This window comes from Zootoca vivipara, chromosome 10 (assembly GCF_965207765.1).
Source record: "Zootoca vivipara chromosome 10, rZooViv2.hap1.1, whole genome shotgun sequence".
NCBI lineage: Eukaryota > Metazoa > Chordata > Lepidosauria > Squamata > Lacertidae > Zootoca > Zootoca vivipara.
This window is the reverse complement of record NC_142593.1, coordinates 26,422,358-26,447,978: the sequence shown is the minus strand read 5'-3', so window position 1 is coordinate 26,447,978 and position 25,621 is coordinate 26,422,358. Positions and strand designations below refer to the sequence as shown.

At 43.1% G+C, this 25,621-nt stretch overlaps 2 protein-coding genes across 6 annotated transcripts in view; one reads left to right on the top strand and one right to left on the bottom strand.

Annotated features, from left to right (window-relative positions):
• MCTP1 (multiple C2 and transmembrane domain containing 1) overlaps positions 1–9,556 on the bottom strand; it is a 229,501-nt gene extending 219,945 nt beyond the window's left edge. For 4 of the 5 annotated variants that reach the window (XM_088652794.1, XM_088652793.1, XM_088652792.1 and 1 more), the window contains exon 1: positions 8,508–9,556. In XM_088652794.1, coding sequence (XP_088508920.1) covers positions 8,508–9,245 — 738 coding nt within the window. In that variant the 5' untranslated portion in view covers positions 9,246–9,556. The remainder of the gene's footprint in view (positions 1–8,507) is intronic. The other variant, XM_088652796.1, reaches the window with a different exon arrangement.
• A 13,197-nt stretch (positions 9,557–22,753) lies between these two features.
• Positions 22,754–25,621, top strand: part of FAM81B (family with sequence similarity 81 member B) — a 29,447-nt gene continuing 26,579 nt past the window's right edge. Inside the window, exon 1 of the mRNA XM_035099724.3 lies at positions 22,754–22,841. The gene's annotated coding sequence lies outside the window, so the exon portion shown is untranslated. The remainder of the gene's footprint in view (positions 22,842–25,621) is intronic.

The following is a 25,621-nucleotide window of genomic DNA, read 5'->3' as shown; positions in this document are numbered from 1 at the left end:
CATTTTATAAAATAAAGGTATGGACAGAATGAAAAGGAATCTATAGACAGGACTTTTTTTTATAATGCAGCATAACATAATTAGTTAAAGCAATCTGTTCAGAACTGGCAGCTATTACTCCCTCTAATAACCAAAACAGGTGACTGAGTGCCAATAGGAACCGAGCCAAAAATACATGGCCATTGTGAAACAAGAGGAAGATATCAGCATGATCAGGGAAACCATGTATGCAAACGTACTAACAAAAAATGTTTTAACATCTAAGGAGAAAGTCCATCCAAAAACATTCCAGTGAGGCTTGAACATCCTCAGCAGCCACAGATTGTCAACAAACATCAGTTGGAAAAGAAAACTGGAAATCCGGGTCTGAGCTCTTTGTCGTTTAGTCGTGTCCAACTCTTTGTGCCCCCATGGACCAGAGCATGCCAGGCACTCCTGTCTTCCACTGCCTCCCGCAGTTTGGTCAGACTCATGTTCGTAGCTTTACAGTTTATATAACAAGGGCTGGGAAACCTTTTCATCCCGGGAGCTGCATTGTTTCTTGGTTGACCAGATGATGATGCAGGTCAGTGGTAGACAGGAGACCAGGGCCCTGCGGGATTTGTCATCTTTCCACAGGGCCTGCAAGACAGAGCTGTTCCGCCTGGCCTTTGGGTTGGACTTTGTCTGACCCCTGTGTTTTCCTCCCTCATGGCTTGGATTTATGGACTACTTAAAATCAGGCTGCATTTTAAATTTTAATACTGTATTTTAATCAATTGATTTTTATGTTTTATTGTAATTTTACTGGTGTGAGCCGCCCTGAGCCCGGTTTTGACTGGGGAGGGCGGGGTATAAATAAAATTATTATTATTATTATCATCATCATCATCATCATCATCCCGGGAGCTGCATTGTTTCTTGGTTGACCAGATGAGGCTGCAGGTCAGTGGTAGACATGGACGAAACAAAAATGGGCACAACTACTCCCCCCCAACATAAAAATCACTTGTTTCCCCTTGTTTCCACTCTTCTATGCTTCTTCTCTCCAATGACAACCCAGGAAAAGAGCAATCATTAGTTTCAAAGGTGACATGGGAAGAGCATTGCTGCCAAAGGCAATGATACCAACCCAATGGATCAGGGTTGGCGGGCCACTTGGAAAGGCTGAACAGGACAGATCAGCCCCATAAAGTGAAGGCTTCCCACACCTGACTTTTAGTAACTTAGAAGAGAGCATGGCCAACAATGGCTGTGCTCTACATTCACTGTCAAGAGGCAGTAATCGAAGGTGGACAGAGTGCCATTGTGCTCATGTCCTGCTTGCAGGCTTCCCACAAAGTAGAGATAGAGGCACACTGAAGCAAGAAAGGTATCTCATTTAAGCCTCCAAAAACAAACCCCTCAAAATTAGTCACAGGGGACACAGAATCTAACTAGAGAAGTAGTTTTCCTAACTAAATCCTACGCCATTTAGCTTAACTGCACCTCCCCACCAACCTTTGTTTCTGCCATGTAAGAGAATATTCCTGGAAAGAACGTGATAGATAGATATATTAGTCATATACAGAACACAGCAAGTTTCGTACTGCAGTCCTGTATCTGGAAGTGAACTACCCTGAATTCAATGGACTTCTGAGTAGAGGACTGCACTGTATCTGCTGATTGGCACGCTGTCAGTTTCAGATCTACGTGCTGATTTTAAATGAGCTAAAAAGGCACATCTACTTGCTAATGAAATGAGTGTTCGTGAGAAAGTCTATTTATAGCTGTAACATTTTGTATGCAACATTTCACCACACTGACAAGGATCCCTGAAGAACATCCTGAAAAATACCATCATGTTCACAATTTGTTTCAGAATTCACTCTTCAAGTGTTTCATTAAGACTGAATTTCCTATGGTAGGCTAATCATGTTGGGTGGGCTTTTACTCTTTTTTTTAAAAAAAAAAAACCTTTTGGCAAATTCTTAGACTGAAAAAAATGTGCCTGTGCAAAAGTGAAAATTTGATGTGCAACATGCTCAGATTCAAGATCTTTCAGCTTATTGTCTCATATTTCTGGAGCTCTACCTCCTAGTGGTTCCCTTGTCTGCCATACGAAATACGCTACTTAAGTCTCCTTTTCCATTCAAGTGATTACCTCCTTTGTGTTATCTAATATCTTAGGTCATGTCAACACATGCAACAATATGGTGAGGTGAAGTTTTGAGGTGATGGATTAAATTGCATCCCTTCCAAGTGCAGGTGACAGTTTATACTCTTTAATTCTCCCGTACAAAGAAGAAATTCCATACAAATAGTCAACTATCGCAATAAACAGAGAGCTAGTATACAACCACTTACCGTACTACAAATTAAAGTTCATACAAGCATCAAAATACACAAAGTTCAAACATGCACCCCATATAAAATCAACCTTCCTGCCTTTTATATGGCACAAAAATACCTATTGGCAATGCTAATATTCTACATCAGGAATGCAAAACCTGTAACGCTGCAGAAGTTGATGGACTCCCATGTCCTAACAGCTCCAGTCAGCATGACCAATAGTCAGGGATTACAAGAGTGGTAGCATCCTGAAGTCCACAGGATCCACATTTGAAGGAATGCATAACTCAGCTTCACTCTGGTGGTGCAATCTACACTGCCAACTCAGAACTCTTCTGTCTCATTCCACTGAATGCGTCAATCATAGCATGTCAACCTTGAGCCCATGGCAAGAGTATTATTTAATTTTCTGCCCTGGGCTGCATTAAGCTACTAAGAGACAACACTAACAAGAGCCACAAATTGAATGGGGAATGAAAGGCCAAAAATACATATTGTGTGTGTTTGTGTGTGTTTTAAAATCATAGGCAACAGAAAATGAAGGTAAAGGTAAAGGGACCCCTGACCATTAGGTCCAGTCGTGACCAACTCTGGGGTTGCGCGCTCATCTCGCATTATTGGCCGAGGGAGCCGGCGTATAGCTTCCAGGTCATGTGGCCAGCATGACAAAGCCGCTTCTGGCAAACCAGAGCAGCACATGGAAACACCGTTTACCTTCCCGCTGTAGCGGTTCCTATTTATCTACTTGCATTTTGACGTGCTTTCGAACTGCTAGGTTGGCAGGAGCTGGGACCAAGCAACGGGAGCTCACCCCGTCACAGGGATTTGAACCGCCGACCTTCTGATCAGCAAGCCCTAGGCTCAGTGGTTTAACCACAGCGCCACCTGGGTGAAAATGAAGACTACCCCCTAATAGCCCAGTTTGTAGAGCATGAGACTCTTAATCTCAGAGTGCTGAAGAAGCAAACTCTGGAACCTCTATAGCAATTTACGCTGGAGAGGAAACTGTTTTGATTTCTTTGCACTGGTCCCTGTGGGGGAAAGGCTGGCATGCATCATTAAGCATGGGTGGTAAAGACTCTTTGGGATTGGCGGGCAGGTAGGGGGCTTAAGAGATCCTTGCTAAGTCGTCAGTTTCCCATCCTTATCATACACACACTGTAAATAAAGGATTTCTCTCCTAGGGGAGGGGTGGGAATATTCCTTCCAAGGCACTACAAGAGATTAATTTGTTCAGCACCCACAACTCAGAAGATTGGTTCACAGTAAGTATTAGACCTCGGTGTACATTATCCCACTTTCTCCTCCCAGGAAGCAAGCCAATAACCCTTAAGTAGGCCGACTTCCCCTTGTGATACTGAAGGTGGTATTATATTTACATCCAGCTCTTCTTCTAAATGGAGCACAGAGCAGAACAGACGTGTGTCTCTGAATACCAGTTGCTGGGGAGCACAAGTGGGGAGAACACTGTTCCCCTCAGGGCAATAGAAGTCCCGCCTGCAGAACATCTAGTTAGTCACCGAGTCTAGAGTGCAAAACTGGGTGGGCCTTTGCTCTGTACCAGTAAGGCTCTTTTAGCATTATTAAGATACTGAACTGGGCAACAGGAAGGGGGGGGGAATCCCAAAACACACCTGAGAGATTTGCCCTTCTGCATATGCTAAGATTCCAATTCTCTCCTTAAGTAAGTCATTTTCTATTACATTCACACACACACACAGTAATGTTTAAGTAGGCAATGGTCTGAGTGCACACACAATTAGGGATGTTAAAAAGCTCGTGTAAGCTACTTTTTCTGTGAGGAGATCAAATTAGATAGGCATATAACAATGGTATTCAAAATACATCCACCATGCTTTCTGGATGGAGATAATTTAGTGCCAAGGGTAATAACAAAAATAGACATCTCTGCATTCCTCCCCTTTTTGTAGAACAATACCAACAAGAAGAAAGTGAAGGATAATACTCAAAAGCAAGTCTGCCAGCGAAAGATTCTCTGCCACAGGAATGGTACACCTCAGTGGACATAGAAGAACCTGTCACCCTGAGATACAAATTTCTTATCTCCCAGGCTATACAACTTCAAATGCAGACTTATAATGAAGGAAGCGTGCAGGTGGGGGTCTTCAGATGATGATGTAAGGTTGTAAATGCAACTTCCAGAAAAAGTGCCACACGTTTTATTTCTGACCAATGCATTTTTTCCTTATTTGTTGCCCCATTCACTTTCAATGCCTAGATCAAATTATTGAATTCTGGGGAGAAAAATCAGGTGTTTAACCAAGCTGTGTTCTTCAGCTATTTTGCCACACATAGTTCAAGATCAAGAATTGAGTGCCTGGAGAGCTCTTCTCCCTGCCTCACCCATTTCCATGACTAAAAAGGTAAAGGGTAAAGGTCCAGTAGCGGACGACTCTGGGGTTGCGGCGCTCATCTCGCTCTATAGGCCGAGGGAGCCAGCGTTTGTCCGCAGACAGCTTCCGGGTCATGTGGCCAGCATGACAAAGCTGCTTCTGGCGAACCAGAGCAGCGCACGGAAACGCCGTTTACCTTCCCGCCGGAGCAATCCCTATTTATCTACTTGCACTTTGATGTGCTTTCGAACTGCTAGGTGGGCAGGAGCTGGGACCGAGCAACAGGAGCTCACCCCATTGCAGGGATTCGAACCGCCGACCTTCTGATCAGCAAGCCCTAGACTCTGTGGTTTAAACCACAGCGCCACCTGGGTCCCTATTTCCATGACTAGTAACAGCCAAACCTATTTGATTTGTATAGCTGTAGGACTAGAAGCTTATTATTGAAGGTCTACTGAAGCCAAGGGAAAAACACAAATGTATACAAAGTTGTTGCCTAAGATTCTCTCTCACTTTTTCCTATTTTAGAGTCTAGAGACCTCGGAAGCTTGCTCTTGAAGTTCAACTCCCATTGTTTTGACAGTGCCCTAAAGAGCTTCCAAGACACAGTGCTTTGCAATGATTTTATGCTTTCAGCTATCAAGTTTTCTCCAAGGGAAAAAAAAAGTATGTGCACAGATGGAGCTAGTATAATTGATTTTTGTAACCACATGGGCATTAAGAGTAAGCAAAAGTAGTAATAAATTATGCTCAAGAGAACAGCAAGAGTGGATTCCAGAAGAAAGATTATGCAACTAGTGCCATTTGTTTAGAATTGTACCCTTTATCAGGGCATAATTATGTCAAGCAAGGTGTACAAAGGATTTCCCCCTCCAAAGACAACTATCCCATAGGCTGCAAAAAGAACATTGATCTCTCATAATCCTTCTAATGAGCTTCAGCTTTTCCATCATACAAACCTACCATTAAGTGCCTTCCCATTGCTATTATGCTTCCTGGACAAACTAAATTAAATTCACAGAAACATAGAAAAACCGCCTATTTTTTACAACTGTTTCATCTTTAATCTTGTGTTAAGAGTGGAATTTCTAAAATCTAAAGAGAAGTGTTAAATGTATATGTACGATTAAAGAAACCAACTCTGCAGCATAGATAATATGATGTAGCAAAGTAAAGGTTGTTGTCTTATGCACACTTGCCTAGAAGCATGCTCCATTTCAATCCACAGAGCTAACTTCCAAGTTAATGTGCTAAGAATTAGAGCATGAGTAATAATGCTTTCAGACAGCAGCCCTCCAATTGCTACTTGAAGCATTCCAACTGACCATGAGAATCATGTTGACATCAAGAGTTAATGGATTAAGTCTATACTTCAGAAACATATAGATTATTATACATATTTTTAGGGGAGTTGCTGAGCTTTATGCTGTTCTGGTTTATTTTATCTTGCTTTTAGAGAATTTGAATGGATGGGTAGTATACAAATTTAGTGACAACAACAGCAAATGGTCTAAAAAGGAAATATCACAGATTTTAGTGTTACTTGTACATGTTACTATGCACATAAGGTTAACAGTACACTTAATTTCCAAGGCATTGTGACCAATTAATCAGGTCCTAGACCAGGATTTCCAGTGTTAAATTTTATTACTTTTTTATATGAAACACAGGGTTGAAATCCACTCCAGGGTGTAGTTTCATTGCAAAAAATTATCACGATCCTTCTAATCTATTGTCACCTGCATAGTAATAAACAACGTCCCCATATTTCAGCCACTTACTACTTATAGTTTTCTTTCTGTAAAGAACCACATGGGACAAAAGACATTACAAGGCAACCAAATTAATCTTACAAATGGAGGGGGATAAGGTGGCGTTTTTTAAAAATCCATGTAAGTTAGCATATTGGAGTAAAAATGCTCCATGTGATTTTTCCAACAAAAGCCAACCCAAAGAAACAGATTTGTCTTCTAACACACCACCCATTGGTTTATTTCAGGACATTTTACCCACCCAGAACACATCCAAATTTGACTCATGCTTTTTCAAACAAAAAGTGATCCAGGGAAGCAGGTTAATGGCATGATCTCAGAATGTCTACTCAGAAGTAAGTCCTATTGAGTTCAGAAGGTCTTACTCATAAAGCGCATATGTATCACTGCCACAATATTTCTTCATGACCTGGCAGTTTATAAATACTGTTCTAGTATTTATAAATAAAATAAGATACAATGAAAGTCAGCTTGGGGGTGAAAATTACCTAAATACGGCTGTCATTTTTTTCCTTTATGAAGGTTAAGAATATTGTTGGCATTTAAGTAGATATAATCCAGATTGGGAGGGAGGAGAGGCAGATGTCTCTCAGAGGTACTGAAAGTAGAACTCCTCCTGGTTTGTGCACATTTTCCATTTAGCTAAGGAATATTTAACTTATGGCATACAAATATCTCCTTTTAAAAGAAAAAATCTCGTCTTCAAAATATTTATATATGATGTTTCTAAAAGGGGATTGATTGCTCAAGAGGATGGAACAAGTAGCTTTGCCTCAGTCTCAAAATACTGACACTACAAATTACTGTACTTTGCGCATCATGCTGTTAATGTAGCTGCAGACTTATAGAGTAAGTCTATATGCACTCAATATCTCACACCCATCTCACAGTAAGCATGAATGAAATAAGTTACCTGCACAGAAGCAGCATTGGTTCTCTGCATGTGTCCTGCCTGAGCCATCATTTCTTCATTTAAATTTAGACACCTTATTCGGAGCTTATTTGCTGACAAAGGCTCTGACATCATATAGGATGGGAAAATCCAAATACTGTAACTACTGCAAATATTCCCAACTCTAATTTACACTATCTCTCTACTGCCAGACGTTATACACCCAAGCTAACTGCACTCCAGTAAACACACATGCAGATTACTTCCATGTCAAGACCACTTTCCAGTGTTCAAGCCTGCTGTTTAAGAAAGTGAGCCAACTGCACATTCTTATGTGTACAGGTGTTAACACCTTTCACCTTCCTACATAACCAAGTGTAAAACATTTTCTCCAGAATTAAAGAACACCTGAACCAAAATTCCTCCACTCCCCACCCCTAAAAAAAGGAAAACTTTGCAAAGAAAATGTTGCCAAGTTAACTTGGTGAAGATACCACAGAGCTACAGAAAAAAGGAAAACAATGCTCAAAGTTTCTCTTTTACAGGGCAAATGTGTGTGTTTTTCCAGAAAAAGCTGAACATCTAGCAAGCTACCCAATTATGTCAAGGTGAATTGCTCCTAAGTTAACACCTGGCCCTTGGGCCAAGGGTGTACACTTTTTGATACACTGAGAAATTGTGGCTGGAGCAACAGCCACCAATGCACTCCTCTCCTCAAAAAAGAAAAATATCGACTCTCGTGGTCCTTGCCAAACCTTGCCACATTTCGCACACTCTGGCACCTAGTTTGCCTACTTTGTATGGTTACATAAAACAAAACTACAACTACCTGTATACCCTGGAGTATAGATATCAATCCATGGCCAACTTAGGCCAAAGTTTCCTGTGTTCCATCTAGTACTGTCATGGAAGTCCGCAGTCAGATACCCCGGCCTATGCATGCATGAAGATGAGCAGGAGCAATAACTGAATTCTTTGTCCTTTCCTCCATCACATTTAAAGTGAAACAAATCCGGATTCAGACACGAAGCACATGCCCTTTTAACCCTTTCCTGACCCTGAGTCGGGGGAAAGTTGCCAAAACAAAGCCCTCTGCCTCCCAAACCGAAGGGGGAACCTCCAGCATCCACGCAAGTACTGGGGAACCAAAGGTCGCCCCCCTCCCCTCCCGGGACTCACCGCGGGGCTGCCGCTGCCCTCCCTTGCTCTGGCCTTGCCCTTGGTGGGCGACTCCTGCAGCAGCTGCTCCAAGCAAGCGGTGCCCGGTAGGGAGGAGCTCTTCTGGTGGGACAGGTGAGTCCCATGCCGGGGCTGCGGCGGCGGCTCCTCCTCCTTCTCGGCTTGCGGGGGGCCATCCCCGCCGCGCCCCCTGTCGGCTCGGGCGGGGGCAGCCGGCGACGGGCAGAGCGAAGACGATGCCGAGGAGGCGGCGCGCGCGTCGTCGGGGCGCCGGCCCTGAGGCGACGGCGGCTGCCCCCTGCCCTGGTGGTGGTGGTGGTGAAGGATGTGCTCCCGCAGGCGGCGCAGCGCCGAGCCGGCTTCGCTGCTCACGGCCTCCAGGGGCTCCGCCGAGGAGCAGCAGAGGTTGGGCTGGGACGACGAGAAGACGCGGTCCAGCACGTGCTTCCTGCGCCTGAAGCCGCTCCACTTGACGGCGCCGCCGCTCAGCAAATCCCCCTTCGCTGCCGCCGGCGGTGGAGGCTGCAGCTGCTGCTGCTCGGCTCGAGCTCGAGGAAGCGACGGCGAGGTCTCCGCACTGCGGCGCTCGGCGGCTCCCGCTTTGCCGCTGCTGCCCTTGCTCTTGCCGCCCAGCTGCAGGTTTCTCCACAGCCGGGCCTGGAAGGAGGAGGACGAGGACGACGACGCCGGTTCGGGGTCGCTGGTGGGCTTGTCCGTTGCTGCTGCCTCAGGCTCCATAGCCGCCGCCTCCTCCTCCTCCTCCCCTTCTCTTGGCCGCCTCCTCCCGCTTCTCCACAAACGCCACCACCGCCGGCGTCTACTGCTGCGGAGGCAACAGCAGCAGAGCCCGGTGGAGCCTGGAGGCTTCAATCCAGGCCGGCCGAAAGAAGAGGCTGTGTGCTGGCCGTCTCAGCCCCGCGATAGGTGGCTAGATCAGCCCGGCTGCTGCTCAGTCTGGGTGCACCACCCGCAGGGTGGCAGCCGCGAGTGGGCGCGAAAGAGGAGGAGGAGGAGGAAGCAGCAGCAGCCGTCGTCGCGTAAGGCGTCGCGCAAGCGAGCAAGGAACGCGCCTCCACCGAACTTTGTGTCTCGCGCGCCGGACTTTTCTCGCCCTCCTCGCAACTGCTAAGACAAGTCACACGGACCGCGCAGGCTCGTGCCGGATGCCTGACTGACTGGGGGAGGGGGAGGGGGAATTAGATTAATGAGAGGCACGTGTGCGCTCGCTGGAGGCAGCTGGCCAAAAGCGGGGTGGAGGCGGGGAGGATGATGATCGCGGCCATGGGTCAGCATGAAAGATGGGCGGTCTGCAGAGCTCAGCCTTCGCTTCACGGAGGTGCAAGAAGAAGAGGAGGAACGCTCCAGGGCGGGATCAAGAGGTGCTGGGTGCAGATAAGGGGAACAAGAGACGCTGGTTTGTACTGGCCGGTAGAGGAAGGATGCATATGGAATGAGATAACCGGGAGACAAGGCAGACACGCCCAACTCGTCGTCGTGCTAGCCCACAAGCCAAGTTAGAGGGGCGGGTGTGAAAAGCGGAAGAGGCATTTCCTTTTTATCCTGTGTCTTTGTCACTTTCATTGGCTCCTAGAAGCTCCACTGGAGGCATTGGAGAGGGTACCTTGCAAAAGGGTAGTAGATCTCTGGCTGATCTGTGTGGGTTTTGCTAGGTTTTTTTTTTTTAGTAGATCCCACCAGCCTGAACCCCGCACAATACCAGTACACAGGTCTGGCCCAACATTCTTTTACTGCTGGAGGTGAAGGACAATATTCTGTCCCTCTCACTCACTCACTCACACACAGAGCCAACCAGGTTGCCTGATGAACCTTAGGGTACATTCACATTAGCAGCTTAAAACACAGCAAGGTCATTTTCCCCCTTCCCCGCATTTCATGCCACATTTGCACAGTGCAGTTCACCTGAGGGATGTGATGTCTTCATTTGACCCACATGACCTTTTTGGTTGCCCCACCCCTGCAACCCCCCAAATCCTATTTATTTGTGATGCCGTGATCTACACATGGGCACTCATCTTCACGTGTGCAATGGCAGTCTCAAATGTTCACATTACCGCTTACTCCACATCCTCATTTCTACGTATTTGAATTGGTTTGAAGGGAAAACACACCAAGCAACAGTATTTGTCAATAAACTACAGGACTGGTATGGATTGTGGCTAAAGTGTAAATGTGGCTTCAAAAACTAGCAGTAGGAGCACACTGGATGCAGAGTAAGCGGTAATGTGAACATACCCTTCTGAGGGCAGTAAGCTAGATGAAAGGGCCAGGGCACACTATGTTTTATGTCGTGAACTGCCTTGAGATCTTTGGATGAAGGACAACATATAAATTTAATATGGAAAAATAATAATATGTTGCAAACGCAGCTGCTCTGGCCACCAAGATTTTGTTGCCATTCATTTGCCACTCCACCTAGTTCCTGCACTCTTTGCCCACTCAAACAGCTGCTCCTATGCAACAGCAACAGCATGTATCACATGAGTAGAGCAACATGTGCACACACATGATGCATGCTGGAGCACATGGCCTGAGCAGGCTTACCAATCTGCCTGCTTACTTGGTTGGGAGTGTTCCCCAATGGCACTGACTGTAATGCATTGGAAGAAGGTGATTAGACAACACAGACAGGCTGCAAAGGATAGCAAGATGCAAGAACCCGCACTGCTGGGGCACCAGGTTGGGAGGATGGGAACAGCTCAGGAGGAATGGCCAGGGGAATCAACACCCCTCTGTCTCTGTGGTCTGGCGCATGCATTTCACTCTGCCTAATGATAGGGCCAGTCCTCAGAAACATTGCTCTGCAAGTGGTGTTTTGACAACCCAAAGCAGGTTCACTGGAACCAGGACATTTTCAACAACCTTTGCTGAAGCAACTAAGCAAAAGCTGCCCTCTGGATCCCATATTGGATCCTGTGCAATATTGGATAGCAGGAGAGGAGACAAATGTATTGCACAGTTTATTTCAGTACTCTGACCAAGAGAAAAGTTGGGCATCCTAGACAGAGCATTGGACTATTACTGCAGAAATCAGAGATCAAATCATGCAGATTCTTATATGTATTTTTAAAAGCCCAATTCAATGGGGAAACGGGATGGAATTCTGATGATAATAGCCTCACCCCCACTTAGGTTTTTTTATATAAAAAAAAGATATGGTTTCTAATCACAATATTGAAATAGCATGCAGTCGGTCCCTCATCACTGTTTCAACCCGAGAGCTCTAGTTTCCTACGAAGAAGCTGCTTGCAATGGAAAATGAAGGGAGCTCTTCTGCTGGTTCAGCAGCTGCGGTTCCAGCCATCTGTCAATGCAGCCAGTGGTGTTTTGAGAATGGAGTGGAGAGAGAGACAAAGAAGAGGCAAGTTCATGTTTCAGGCCAGTCCCTCTGTCACATCCAAAGCCTACTTTCTCTTGTCCGATGATGCAAATGGGTTATATGATTCCCAAACGACTTATCAAATGTTACATCATGTTATTCTGCCCTCAGTGCCCCCCCCCCCGCTGCAATCACATTTAGGAACAATGAGTCATAATGAAAAGACTATACTTTTTTCACATCAACTTGTAGATACCAGATTCTACTGAGATTATATTTGCCTTTTCATTTAGGGGTTGGGAAGAAATGGATGCTCAGCATTTTAATTTAGACCAAAAGAGCATGTTCTATTTATAGTAGCACAAATGTCATATTCTCTTTCATTGCACAGAAATGTGCCCAGTCTTGGATCTCCAACCTGTTCTGCATGACTGCCTTGAGCCACTGCAATGCCTTCTCTTTCCAGCCATCTCCAGCTGTGTGTTTGTTTGTTTGTTTGTTTGTTTTTACAGGGGCCTCAGGCCACCTGAGAGGTTTTATTCAGTCACAAAAAATACTAGGATTTTGCAAATGGATTCTACAGCATGGAAGGAAAGGCTCAGAAATTTCAGGCAAGTGACTTATTGTAAAACTAATTTGACTGAAATCCCCAGAACTGTGGATTTTTTCTGCTACGCGTGCTGCTTCTCCGGGAGCTTTTGACTCACATTCTCCGCCTCCAGCGGTATGCTCATATGATATGCTCTTCCCAACTGAAAGCTGCGAGTCTCTGAAAGCATTCCCTATTGATAGGAACTAAGAGGACAGCTACCTGCACCTCAGAGAGAGAGAGCCCACCCGCCGTTAGAGTGAAACACCAACTCAATTAGTGGGGATAGAGAAGCAGGGATGGTGTATCTACAGAGGTTATCCCCCCTGATTTGATTCAGGATAGGTGGTTTAGCAAAGCATAGTTTATTACCCATTTTGAATGCGGTGCTCACTTTCCAACTGACTTTTTGTGATGTTCCATTTTGAATAGCAAAATGGAAGCAGAACTATAATACAAATTAGGTAGCCAAAAGGCAGAAATCAATATTAGCTTTGCAAGTAGCTATAGGATCAGAACATGCTAGTTTGTGTGACAGCAGGGAATGGGAAGAAGAAAAGTGCTTTACTGACCCAAATGCCCCCCCCCAAAAAAATACAAGAGAAATGTGTTTCCCTACTTTTATGATGAGCTAGCATGCCCAAAGAGGGACCCAGGTGGCACTGTGGGTTAAGCCACTGAGCCTAGGGCTTGCTGATCAGAAGGTCGGCGGTTCGAATCCCTGTGACGGGGTGAGCTCCCGTTGCTCGGTCCCAGCTCCTGCCAACCTAGCAGTTCGAAAGCATGTCAAAATGCAAGTAGATAAATAGGAACCGCTACAGCGGGAAGGTAAACGGCGTTTCCGTGCGCTGCTCTGGTTTGCCAGAAGCGGCTTTGTCATGCTGGCCACATGACCTGGAAGCTATCAGCCGGCTCCCTCGGCCAATAATGCGAGATGAGCGCGCAACCACAGAGTCAGTCACGACTGGACCTAATGGTCAGGGGTCCCTTTACCCTTTACCTTTACCTAGCATGCCCAAAGACAGGACTGGTGGCATAATGAGGCAAGCTGAGACACTTGTCTCAGGTGGCAAGAGTGGGAAATTGCCCCTCTTGAGGCAAGCTTGCTTGTTGTTTCACCTGCTGTGGCAGCCTTGATGCCACCATAACGCTTCAGTGTCCACCTCACACTGAGGAAGGGCCAAGAGGGGTCCCGCCTCAGAGTGAGGCATTCTGAGGAGGTATCCAGGCAAGGGTCTGGGCTGCTGCTGTTTTGCTAAGGTGGGGTTGCCATATTTCTAGAAGTGAAATTCAGGATGGAAAAGTTGTCGAGCCTTTTCTTTTTTAATGAAAATCAAGGTTGTTGAGCAATCAACTTCAAAATCCCGGACATTTTGTCGATTTTCCAGAAGCCTCCCCCCTCCCATGCTATTTTCGCCGGTTAAATCCTGGACATATGGCAACCCTAGCTAAGGCAAGCTAGAAATTCTTTTAAAACAGGGCTAAGTTTTTATCTTCATTAGAGCACAACCATACTTTAAAGCATACAAAAGTTAAGATAGTAAAACAGATTAAAATGGATAAATGGACAGTTCTCCCAGTGGGGGGATTTATAAACTGGAGTTCCCCGAGCAAGCTTAGCAGTCATGAAATAAAAGGAGAGGTACTCTTGTGGACCAGAAATTGGTTAAGTGTCCGGATTCCAGAAGCAGGGAATAGGAATATATGGACTGTTCTCTGACTGGAGAGATGTAGGAAGTGGAATCCCCCAAGGATTGGTTTTAGGGCCAGTGCTTTTGAAACTTGTCCATAAACTTTCAGTAGTTAGGGATGAGCAGTGAGTTGGCCATGTTTGCTGACAATACTAAATTGTTCAGGGTGTCCTGGCTCCCACCCCAAAACACCCAAGCAAAGTCTCTTACTTGTAAGTGAGCAAGAGATATTTACTTAGGCTTAGCAGAAGTAGACGTGAGCCTCAAGAGCCATGGTTCAGGAGTTCAAGAGCAAGGCAAGAAGTTCAGAACTGGACAAAAGCAGCAAATGTGTCCTAACAACTTCCACAATGCACCCATCACACTGACTTGTTACAGCAGGATTTCAGTGCAATTGAAGTCCTTGGTGTGATACAATTAATGGAGTGCCACTTTGGCTAGGAGCTGCTGACTATGCTAATTTCCTTCCAAATCCCCCCAAGCTGCAATATAGTACCTGTTTCCTGATTGCATAAATTAATTAAGTGGTAGACAAGAGTTCTAATATGTTAAAGTTGCCTCCTGCAATGCTAGTTCTTGGTGTAGTTGGTAAATGAATCATTGGTCATACTGTTCATCATTTAAAATACAACCATATAATTTTAAGCATTCAGATAACAGATTGTCTAGGGAATCTTTACATAATTTTCATATATCTAATTCAGATAACATTTCACACTTCTTACATATAATGATTTTCAGGTAACAGAAACTCTATAGAGATTCAAGCTAGAACTATAAATTGAAGTATATTGGAAAAACCAATCCTGATGCAGTTAAAAGAGTTTTTGAAAAGACTTTCACTCTTGATTTTAAGTTGGAGAAACGAGTGATGAAAGAATTGCATGATGTTCTTATTCAAGAGTCAGCAGAACTCTTTTTTAAGAACAAAAGAAGAAAACAGAGCTTTAAAAAAAGCTTTAGGTATTTTCACACATTGGACTTATATTGCTTTTGAGTCTCTCACAGGCAATTTATGTTAACACCCAGAATAGTTGTTAACATACCAAGAACAGTAGAGCTACTTCGAACCTCATGTGACAATATCCTTTGTCTTCTGGTTAGGTTGACAGAAATGAGTTAATGAAGGAGACAGCAATTGTGCCACCTGCTGATTGTTGGTGTTCATTTTCTATGCAGGATAATTAGAGCAACTTCATATGATACCTTTGCAGAGTGCTTGGTACCACTAACCTGCTCCCACATCACTGGCTCTGCCTTGGGCTAGAATGGATGTATGCTTCACACCACATAAAAGAAAGATAAATGTAGAAACATTTTCTACAGTTCCCAGCACTGAATGTTTAGAATGACTTGTAATAGGCCACAAAGGGTTCAACCGTAGACTTTATCCCCATTCCTAGTAGTAGCCAGCAGAAGATGAGCTGCAAATAATTTGACTTTTAATCTGTCACTTCGTAAGCAATCTCTGCAAAAGAAGAGTCATTCTAAAGCAGACCAAAACAAACAAACAAATCCCATCTAGTTTAGCATTCTGATTCTCAGTGGCTAACCAGATGCCTGTAAGAAGCCCGGAAGCAGGACATAAGCACAATCATCATGAAACAATTGTTAGAGCACCTCTAAACAGATTTGATTTCTGCAGTCATTGTTCTCCATCCTGTTCCAGATATGTGGGTTACTTCAGCATGCAGACTTTCCCAACCTCTGTCAGGGCTCAGTAGGCTGAGTTTACAAATGTTCCTTCTTCCAGTTCAGAACAAAGGAAGCTTTGCTCTTCATGTCATCTAGAGGTGCTGCTCAAAACTATGTTGACATGCCAAACTGGCTGTACTATACAGAGAGCTGCACCCCATGATCTCATGCAATGTTCTACCAGCTTGCAACACTACAAAGGCTCCTGAGATTATAAGGTGCTTTTATTGATGCCTATAGAAATATTACAGTCTCTCCGGCAACAACTTGGATTGCTCATGCAGTCTGTCTGTTTCTCAGTCCTACAGAGCTAATGTTAAAATAAACTGAGCAGCACTTTGAAAATGCTGCTTTAAAATATGATGTTTTATCTGTTTACCCAAACTTTTGGGAAACCACCATGGAAAATTAACACAGAAATCACAGAATATCCACAATTCTCACGTTTCATTCCCCCCCCCCAAAAAAAGGTAACAATCCTTGGGAAAGTGCTTATTTATTATTACCGCTGCTACTAATTATCTCACCCATCTTCCAAAGCATTCAGGGTGGCATTCATGGATAGAGTTTACCCCATCATAAAGTGACTGCCACAGACACCCAGTGAGCTATACAGCTGAGGAAGGATTTGACCTTACTTGTCCCTGGACAGTATATGTTCCAGAACCTGTAGGAGAAATGATACAAATGGTTAGACAACATACAAAGCCTATGACATTGGGGCTGTGTGCAAATTGTGTGCAAATTGGATTAAACATTCATCAAAGCATCTATAATTTATTTACTAATGGGATCTTATTCAAAAGAATACCCAACAGGTTTTGGGGGCATGGAAAAACATTTTTTTGTTTAAAATTCCATTAGCTTTCAGAACTACAGGATTGCATTTTTATCCCTAATGCGTTCTTTGGAGTTCCATAGCTGAGTTATTGTGCTGCAGAGCACTTATTTTTTCAGTATTTTGGATTATTCTGTTGTGAGTTCCATTGTGATTTTGCTGCTACACATATCCTCTCCTAATACAGGAATATAATCTCAATAATTGGGGAAAGGATGCTCTCATCTTCTTAGGATTAACCTAGCTTGGAAGTAATGTTCCATCAGCATTACTGCTGTTAGCAATAAGCCTTTTGAGGATATACTGTTCAGAATGATACACTGCGTACAATAAGCACATTTGCTTTCTATGAGCTACGTGAAAACAGCAATAAAGGGAGCCGAAGAAATCTCACTTACATACCAAATTGGAACCGAAATGCAAGCTTTTTATTTCTTTTATTCCATTTGCTCAAGGTGCCGTGCATTGTTTTCTCTCCATATACACACATACTTTATCATCAAGTCTCTGAGATAGATTAGGTTGGGAGATGGGGACTGCCCCAAGGCCAATGAGTGAGCTTCATGAGGGAATTAGAACCTGGGTCTCCCCAGTCATAGTACGAACAACACAGTGGCTCTCCAAGAAAATGGCAAAAGGGATGTCTGGAAAATGGCTCAGATCCTAAGCTGTTCCTCTGTTCAGCAGTTGATTTCTGCTGACTCTTCAAACATTATTTCCAATGGTTCCACAAACCATTAGTAGCTGACTTCCAGGGTTTCCAGGGGGGTTGCAAAGGGAATGAATGGGGAGGCAGGAAATCCCTGTTCCCTGAATGTGAACTCCATTCCATTCAAGGAGAAAACATGGAATATAAGCTAATAGTAAGCAATATCCATGCACAGAGCAATGTGTTGCGGTTCCAAGAAATACATTTAATTTATTGGAACTGCAATACATTGCTCTGTGCACGGATATTGCTAACTATTGGCTTGGATCTTAAACCTATTCTTCATAAAATATCATCAACGTAACAAATTGCCTTAAGGTGCTTTTTTTGTAGCCTTATGGGGAGATCTTGGAGCAAAAGCTAGAAATGTATGTTTTAGAAGTGCTTTAGCTATAGATTTGTAGGATTGGATGACTAATAATACCTTCCAGCTCTTTTCTCAATGTATTTCCAGCTGCCTGCACACTTTTCTTCACTGTATTGGCTGGTTTGCTTGATGCCGCTCTGCACATTTCTGGAAATGTAGTAATGCTGAAGAAAAGGGCAAAGGCTGGAAGAGTGGAAGGAAGCTGGCCCCCAAGAAAAGCTGATGAGAAAGGCTGCATCCACACCATTACATTTAAAGCATTCTTATACCACAGTGCGGGTGGCGCCGTTGGTTAAACCATAGAGCCTAGGGCTTGCCGATCAGAAGGTCGGCAGTTCGAATCCCTGTGACGGGGTGAGCTCCCGTTGTTCGGTCCCAGCTCCTGCCAACCTAGCAGTTCGAAAGCATATCAAAGTGTAAGTAGATAAATAGGTATCGCTCTGGTGGGAAGGTAAACAGCATTTCCATGCGCTGCTCTGGTTCGCCAGAAGCGACTTAGTCATGCTGGCCACATGACCTGGAAGCTGTACGCCCGCTCCCTTGGCCAGTAAAGTGAGATGAGCGCCGCAACCCCAGAGCTGTCCGCAACTGGACCTAATGGTCAGGGGTCCCTTTACCCTTTACCTTTATACCACTTTAACAGTTATGACTGTTAAATAATCTTACTTTGTTAAGGATGCTGGGAGTTGTTAGGACACCCAATATGGCCATAGGTCAGGGATGATGGAAGTTGTAGTCTAGCAACATCCGGAGGGCCACAGGCTCTCCATCTATACAATACAGTGCATATTTTGTGATACTTCCAAAGTGACCGAAGCCAAACATAACCACATAGCTGGGTGCTCAAAACAGGATTTGCTTTTGGCATATGCAGTTGAAATTGGTGTTTTCCCATCTTGCCTGGAAAAAGAGGGGGATTATAAGGGCAACACTTGAGCGCAATATTTATGTTTATTATCACCATGTTTAGCAGTGGCTATATAAATTGGTTGGAAAAATAAATAAATCTGAAAAGCAACTCTTAACCAAAACTTTAAAAGATCTTAATAGTGGACGGGCAAAATCCTGCTCTTGTTATATAATGAGAAATCATTCATTTAAACCATGTCAAAAACCTATACAATCATTTTTAATATTGTGGGAATTTAAAGTACCAAGTACAAACAGCCCATCTGTTCATTTCTGGACTAAATATATCACATCAGATTTCAAAGTACAAGGCTCAAGAGGAACAGTATGTGACTCTTTCAACCAAAGCCAAGCCTCTAGTGACTTTCCTTAGGTACAATGGTACACAGGAGTCCATCTGTCTAGCTCTTAACAAGTGGACCTTAAATACTACGGTATGGTATATTTTTCATATTGTCATTTTTGACAAGTATGAAAGGAAGATGGCCAACATATTTTTAAATGGTTTATTTTATAATTGGTATACATAAATATAAGTAATACATTAGACATAAAATAACCCATCAATCGATAGTTACCATATTACATAAAAAAAGTGTAATTTACCGCATTTTCCTTTTTAGGCCCGGGAGAGGGCTAGACAGCTCTCAGCTGGCCTACTTCAAAATGAAGACTGGTGGAATCTATACACATATAAAAAACATTCTGAAAATGCTTTTTAAAAAGCGTTTTAAAAAATACACTGAATTTCCATGAGGCTCACCATCACCATCTAGTGTCACATTGTATTTTGCACTTAAAACGCACTCAAAATGTTTTATTTGCAACTGTATAGCTGAGTCGACTGTCTCCATGCCTGCAATGTCCTGTGTGAGAGTCCTCATCCGGCTTACATGGGGGCTGTAAAACTCCTTGGAAGATTTGGGGCAGTCAGTGTTACTTTCAGCCTAAATGCTGCTCTGAGGAAGAGCAGGGTGCAGAAACACAAAGACCTAGACTACATAGACCAGGCATCCCCAAACTGCGGCCCTCCATGATCCCTAGCTAACAGGACCAGTGGTCAGGGATGATGGGAATTGTAGTCCAAAACATCTGGAGGGCTGAAGTTTGGGGATGCCTGGCATAGACAGTACATTGAAAACACATTTTTTGCCCCAGAGAATCCTGGGAATAGTAGTTTGTTTAGGGTACTGGAAATTGCAGCTCTGTTAGAGATAAATGACAGCTCCCAGGTTTCCTGAAGTGGAAATGTCCTTTAAATGTGTGGTTTGTATGTGGTCTTGGTCACCTTTTGTTCTGACAGACCTTTTGTGTCATTATCATGCACAAATTTAACAGCTGTAATTTCCCCCATCACTATACTGTATATCCAAAGTGGGAAAATCTGCACCTACTGAATTTCTGCCTGTTATTAAAGGTTCAGGAGTCCTGTCAGGGAACATAACAGTGCCAAAGAGGCAGGTTTGTTTGTTTGTTTGTTTTGTTTTGTTTGTTTTTAAATGGGTGCCATTTCTTTCTCCGAACTTACACACCTGCTTTAATCCTGTAAAAAAAAAAAACCATCACCGCTTTAGACCAGCTGCGGTAAAAGGTGGGTGGCTATTTTGATTATTATTCTGGCCTTGGACTAAGGAGGCTATTTCCACTTTGCAAGAGGTAAACGACAGCCCTAGCAGATCAAAAGGTAAGGTACAGAAATCAAAACAAGCAGATTTAAATGTTAAATCCAGTTTTCAGTGTAAAGCGCACAGCCCATAGCTTTGCTGCACATTTCCCTGTCTGAAAGTTGGCATTCTAGTTGCCTGGAGACAGAAGTAAACAAAAGTATCTTGGTGACAAGAGTTCGGAGTTTCCTGGAGCTGTCTGCTGCTGCTCTTCATGAGAAATGAAGGCGGGGAAATCTATTTTCTAGGGCTTTTGTCTTTTGATTTTCACCCAAAAGGAAGCACAGTAGCTCCTCCAAGAAGCTTCCCACCAGGTACTGATAGTTTTATCTTTTTGACATTTTCAGTAAACTGCTAGGCAAACGAGGAACAAATGACTACAACAGCAATGAGTGCTGGGCTTGGGTTAGAAGCAGCGTTTTCTCTGGGACTGGTACTTTGAGTCAAGTGCTGTGGGATTGAGACTATTAATAAGGCTGGTTAAAGGCAGAGAGAACCTGTCAGACTGGCATAAAATGCTAGTTTTACAGCTCTCTTCTGATTATCAAAGATGGGGCGCACTCGCAGGCCTTTAAAGGTTGCAGTGGTGTTCAGAAGAGCTTATAATTATTATAATCCACTGGCTGGAAAAACCAAACCTGTATTATTGATTTATTAAAATATCTATATTCTGTATATGTGGCAAGAGGATGAATGCAGCTCAGGAACACATATCCTAGTGACGTGGGTATTTTGTGACTTTATATTGTGATTTCTTTTATTTTATTGACTGTATTCTGTACATGTCTTCTTCTTTTTTTAATTAATATGCAGCTTAGCTCCTAGGCGGCCTTTGGGCCAAAATGTGGTATGTAAAGAAATCATACCATGCCATTACACAGGAGTGGCTGGTGGTGCCCATTGGGAATGACGAGAGAGAAGGCAACAGTAGGTGAAGCCACAGCCAATGACAGGCAGAGATACCACCTGGCTGGTTTTAAGAAAGAAAGCAGGCAAGTAGGGATATGCTGGGGGTTGGTGGGGGCAGTGCCCCATTTACCCTTATGAACCAGCCCCCAATGCCATGGTATTAATTGTGTATGTTTACTTTTGCGCTTTGTGTAATATAATAAAATTATAAGTCGAGCAATTTCCCTGATTTTCTTCCAGTTCTGTATTCCTAAAAAAATTGGATTACTTCTCCCAAGGGATTTGAATATGCTTGTTACTGAAAAATGGTGGAATTATATTACTGTAGTTCTGATGTGCTTCGAGCATCTCAAAGAAAGAACATGCCTACAACATTTTGTATTGCAAAAAGTGTGTGCAAATTGCTCGGGAAATTTACGGAGTTGCCAATCCTTTTTTCACATATGATGGAGAGTGAAACTATATTGGTAAAAAAAAAAAAAAAAGCAAAATAAATAAATAAATCAGGATTATGAATAAGTGTCTTTTATGACATCCACTACAGAATGTTAGTCATTCTTATGGGTTATTTAAAAGGCAATGCAAGAAGAAGACATGAACCTGTCGGCAACTTATGATTGAAAGCCAGAGCATTATTAGCAAAATACCCCATCTATTTTTTCTGAGTGATTGAGAAAAGTTTGGCAGATAGCCATAAGGAACAAGTTAACATGCTTCCAATAGTTATGAGGCAAGAGAATACACTGAGCCCCCCCCACCTTGATTAAATATTAGAAGCAAATTAAAGCAGAAAGGAATGTACAATAAGCATTAACTACAATTTAATGTACTCTGAATAGTATTTATGAATTATATTGCTGGTGTATTTTGTTGTTTTTGTTGGCACCCGTCTGTCTTGAGAGACATTGGTTGTGCCTCTGGGGGTGAAATCAAACCACATGGTCATTTGAAGAGCGCTCATGATACAATTTTTCTGCCTAATAAAAGCTATTCTATCTCTCCAATGGGACAGTGATATGAGTTTTTGAGAACACAGAACTTGTGGAAATAAACAATCAACTGAAGTACAGACTTTCTCCCTGAAAATGCAAACATGCATGCTAATAGAAGCCCCATGAAGCAATTTGCATGCATTTATTGGGAAGAGTGGTGCCAATTCTTTAAAAATAGCTACCATGTGGAAAATCCAAAACACATTAAATCTTATTGAGAGGGTATTAAATTATCTTTTGGAATATAGTTAAGCCCAAGGGAGAAACTTCATGCCAGTATCATAGTTCACTTCTGTATGGATGAACAAGGAACCTGGGTAGACATACAGTATCTAATAGTGCTAAAGGGCATTTTCGATTCTCCACTCAACCCCATGCAGTCATTATCGTACATACTCATTCAAATACTGTTTTGTAAGTTAAAGATTACTGTAGCACTATTTTTTACTAATACAGGTTTCCAAGTTCTGTCATGAGTCATGGAAATGGAATGTTGACCTCAAGGCATCACCAGGGAAACAGCAATGCTGGTTCTAAGCATCTTTCAGAGTTGAACAACAGTTGAATCACCTAAGCAAAAAGCCGCTGAGCACCTACTGTTCAGCGAAGAGAGTTATACCATCTTAAGTCGCAGGTAATCCATTTAAGATGTTTTCTGCTTCTTGGAATCTTTGTGATATTTGTAATCATCATGCTATTTAATTAATTTTAGGTTCTGTAGTGTTCATTAGTTTAGGTTACTTCCATAAATATCATTCAGATATAACTGAATTATGTTTTTGTTCTCTATCATCAATTCTTTTTATGTATCACTGTTAGGAATAGAACCAAATAAAGAACAGAATATCTGATAATAGAAATATTAGCAGTTATTAATTACAGTATGCTAGGCACTGCAGTTTGGTTTAGAACATAGTCAAGAAAGCTTGCTATTTTAGGCTGCAATCCAAACCCCTGGTCGACAGTGGTGGGGTTTGATGGAGCAATATATTTTACTTTAACATAATATGATATTTGATTTTTCTTAACCAAAGTAGAATATCCAAAGGTGTCTGGGAAACAGGCTTCCTGATTATTACGGTATTTTTAAGTGAGGAGGATGGGAAAGAGATGGGGAACAAATTTCCTCACTAAGGAAGCTGGCATAGGACAGGCCCAGTCTCCTTCTGACATTAGATATGATGGCAGACTTCAGAAAAGGCTTTGCTGAGGGTAGTGGGATTTATGGAGGGACAGGAAGCGTATCTTAATTGGATACAAAGGCAAAGGGATTACCCCAACCATAGGTAACAGCATGGAAGTACCGGTATGTGAAAGGGACCTACAGAGCTTCATAATAATAATAATAATAATAATAATAATAATAATAATAATAATAATTTATTATTTATACACCGCCCATCTGGCTGGGTCTCCCCAGCCACTCTGGGTGGCTTCCAACAGAAAAATAGAACACAGTAGTCTATTAAACATTAAAAGCCTCCCTGAACAGGGCTGCCTTCAGATGTCTTCTAAAAGTCTGGTAGTTGTTTTCCTTTTTGACATCTGTTGGGAGGGCGTTCCACAGGGCAGGCGCCACCACCGAGAAGGCCCTCTGCCTTGTTCCCTGCAACATAAGCCAAGTGAGCTAATGTGGAGTGGAAAGAACAAAGGGGGATTAAGGGGAGATGTACACAGAGATATAGTCAGGGGCGGAGAGCTTTAAATGTGAAGAGGGAGCGCTTAGGGTTGATCTTGAAAGCCAGGAGCTGGTATACAGATCATAGCTGTGTGAGTGGTATGATCATAGCAGCAGGAGAAAAAACTGTTTTTAGTAGAAGCATTCTGAATTACGGTAATGAATTAACTATTACTTCAGTGCTGCATCACTGAGCAAAATTGCACAGAGGAAGGGTGGGGGAGGGGAGAGAATAAGCCATTTCACAGGACAGTTTAGTGCATAGCTGCCAAGTTTTCCCTTTTCTCGTGAGGAAGCCTATTCAGCATAATGGAAAATCCCTTAAAAAAAGGGATAACTTGGCAGCTATGGTTTAGTGCTGCACAAGAATTTTTCCTTCTGGGAAAATAGGAACCTGCCAGACTATTAGTTCATCTCTCCCAGTTCTGCCTACTCAAAACGATATTGGCTCTCCAGACTAGTCTGAGGTGGAGGTCTTCCTCATCACCTGCAACCTGACTCTTTGAAATGGGCATAGAATCATAGTTGGATGGGACTCCAAGGGTCATCTCGTTCAACCCCCAGCAATGCAGAAATCTCAACTAAAGCATCCGTGGCAGATGGCTATCCAAGATCTGCTTAAAAACTTCCAAGGAAGGAGAGTCCACCACCTCCCGACAAAGATCTCTCCAGAATTTCTGACAAGGATATCTCCCAACCTTACCTAGAGATGCTGAAGACTAAGCCAGGGACCTCATTCTGCATGCAAAGCAGATGCTCTACTACTTGGTCCTCCCTCATAGGCTTGGGTGACATAGCCTGTGGGTGGATAAGTCCCATAGGACAGGGACGGCAGATGTGACCTAGCTGTTTACACTTGTTCATTTTCCATGGTCTCTGACATTCTGTCTATTGTATTTTTGCCAACATTCCCATGGTTTTTTCTTATTTTGTCATGCCTGATGAGGTGATTTTGTTTGATGTCAGTTCGTTACTATTTTGCATACTAATTACCTTTAAACTCAAACAATTAGAGATTGCAATGCATTCTCTCCTTTTACTGGACGAGTTACGCATTTTCTCTCTCATTAAGCAGAGGCTGTTAGATCACAAATTTCAAAATCTTTACCGCACTAAGTGAAGTGCAGGTGATAACAGCAAGAACCTTTATTGAACTACAGAGTTGAACAACAGGGACAAAGCAACTGCTTATATACATTTCTGAAGGCCTGGGCCACTCCTACTTCCAACGTGATTGGCTGTCTAAACTTCCAAGCTGCGAATCTTGACTCAGAATTTAAGGGCCAATGGCAGAGGCCCAAATCCTGAAATGTTCTGTGATTGGATATCATGTATCGAATCAGAACACAGGAGCTCAGAATTCTTAGTCCAGACTGAAGCTCAGGCAAACACAGACAACTGAATACATAAAACTAAGCCCCTCTGTATGATCATCTGCTTACTTAGGTTTGTGCCCAACTATTTTTATAATTTAGATACCCCTTTGTATCATAGAGTTTTTATGTTAGCCCATTCAAATGCATTCCTCTCATTTGTACTGTCTGGAAGGTTCCAAAAAATAGCCTTCCAGAATAGACCACAATAGTGTATTCTTGTGGTATGAATACACAAGATACAATATGCCATATAATTATGGGCTGCCCTCTCTTCAACACACTTCAGAGAAACCTACTGGCGACTCCTTTAAAGCTTAAAGTATCTATTTGCAAAGAACTTTTCATCCAATGTCTGCTGAG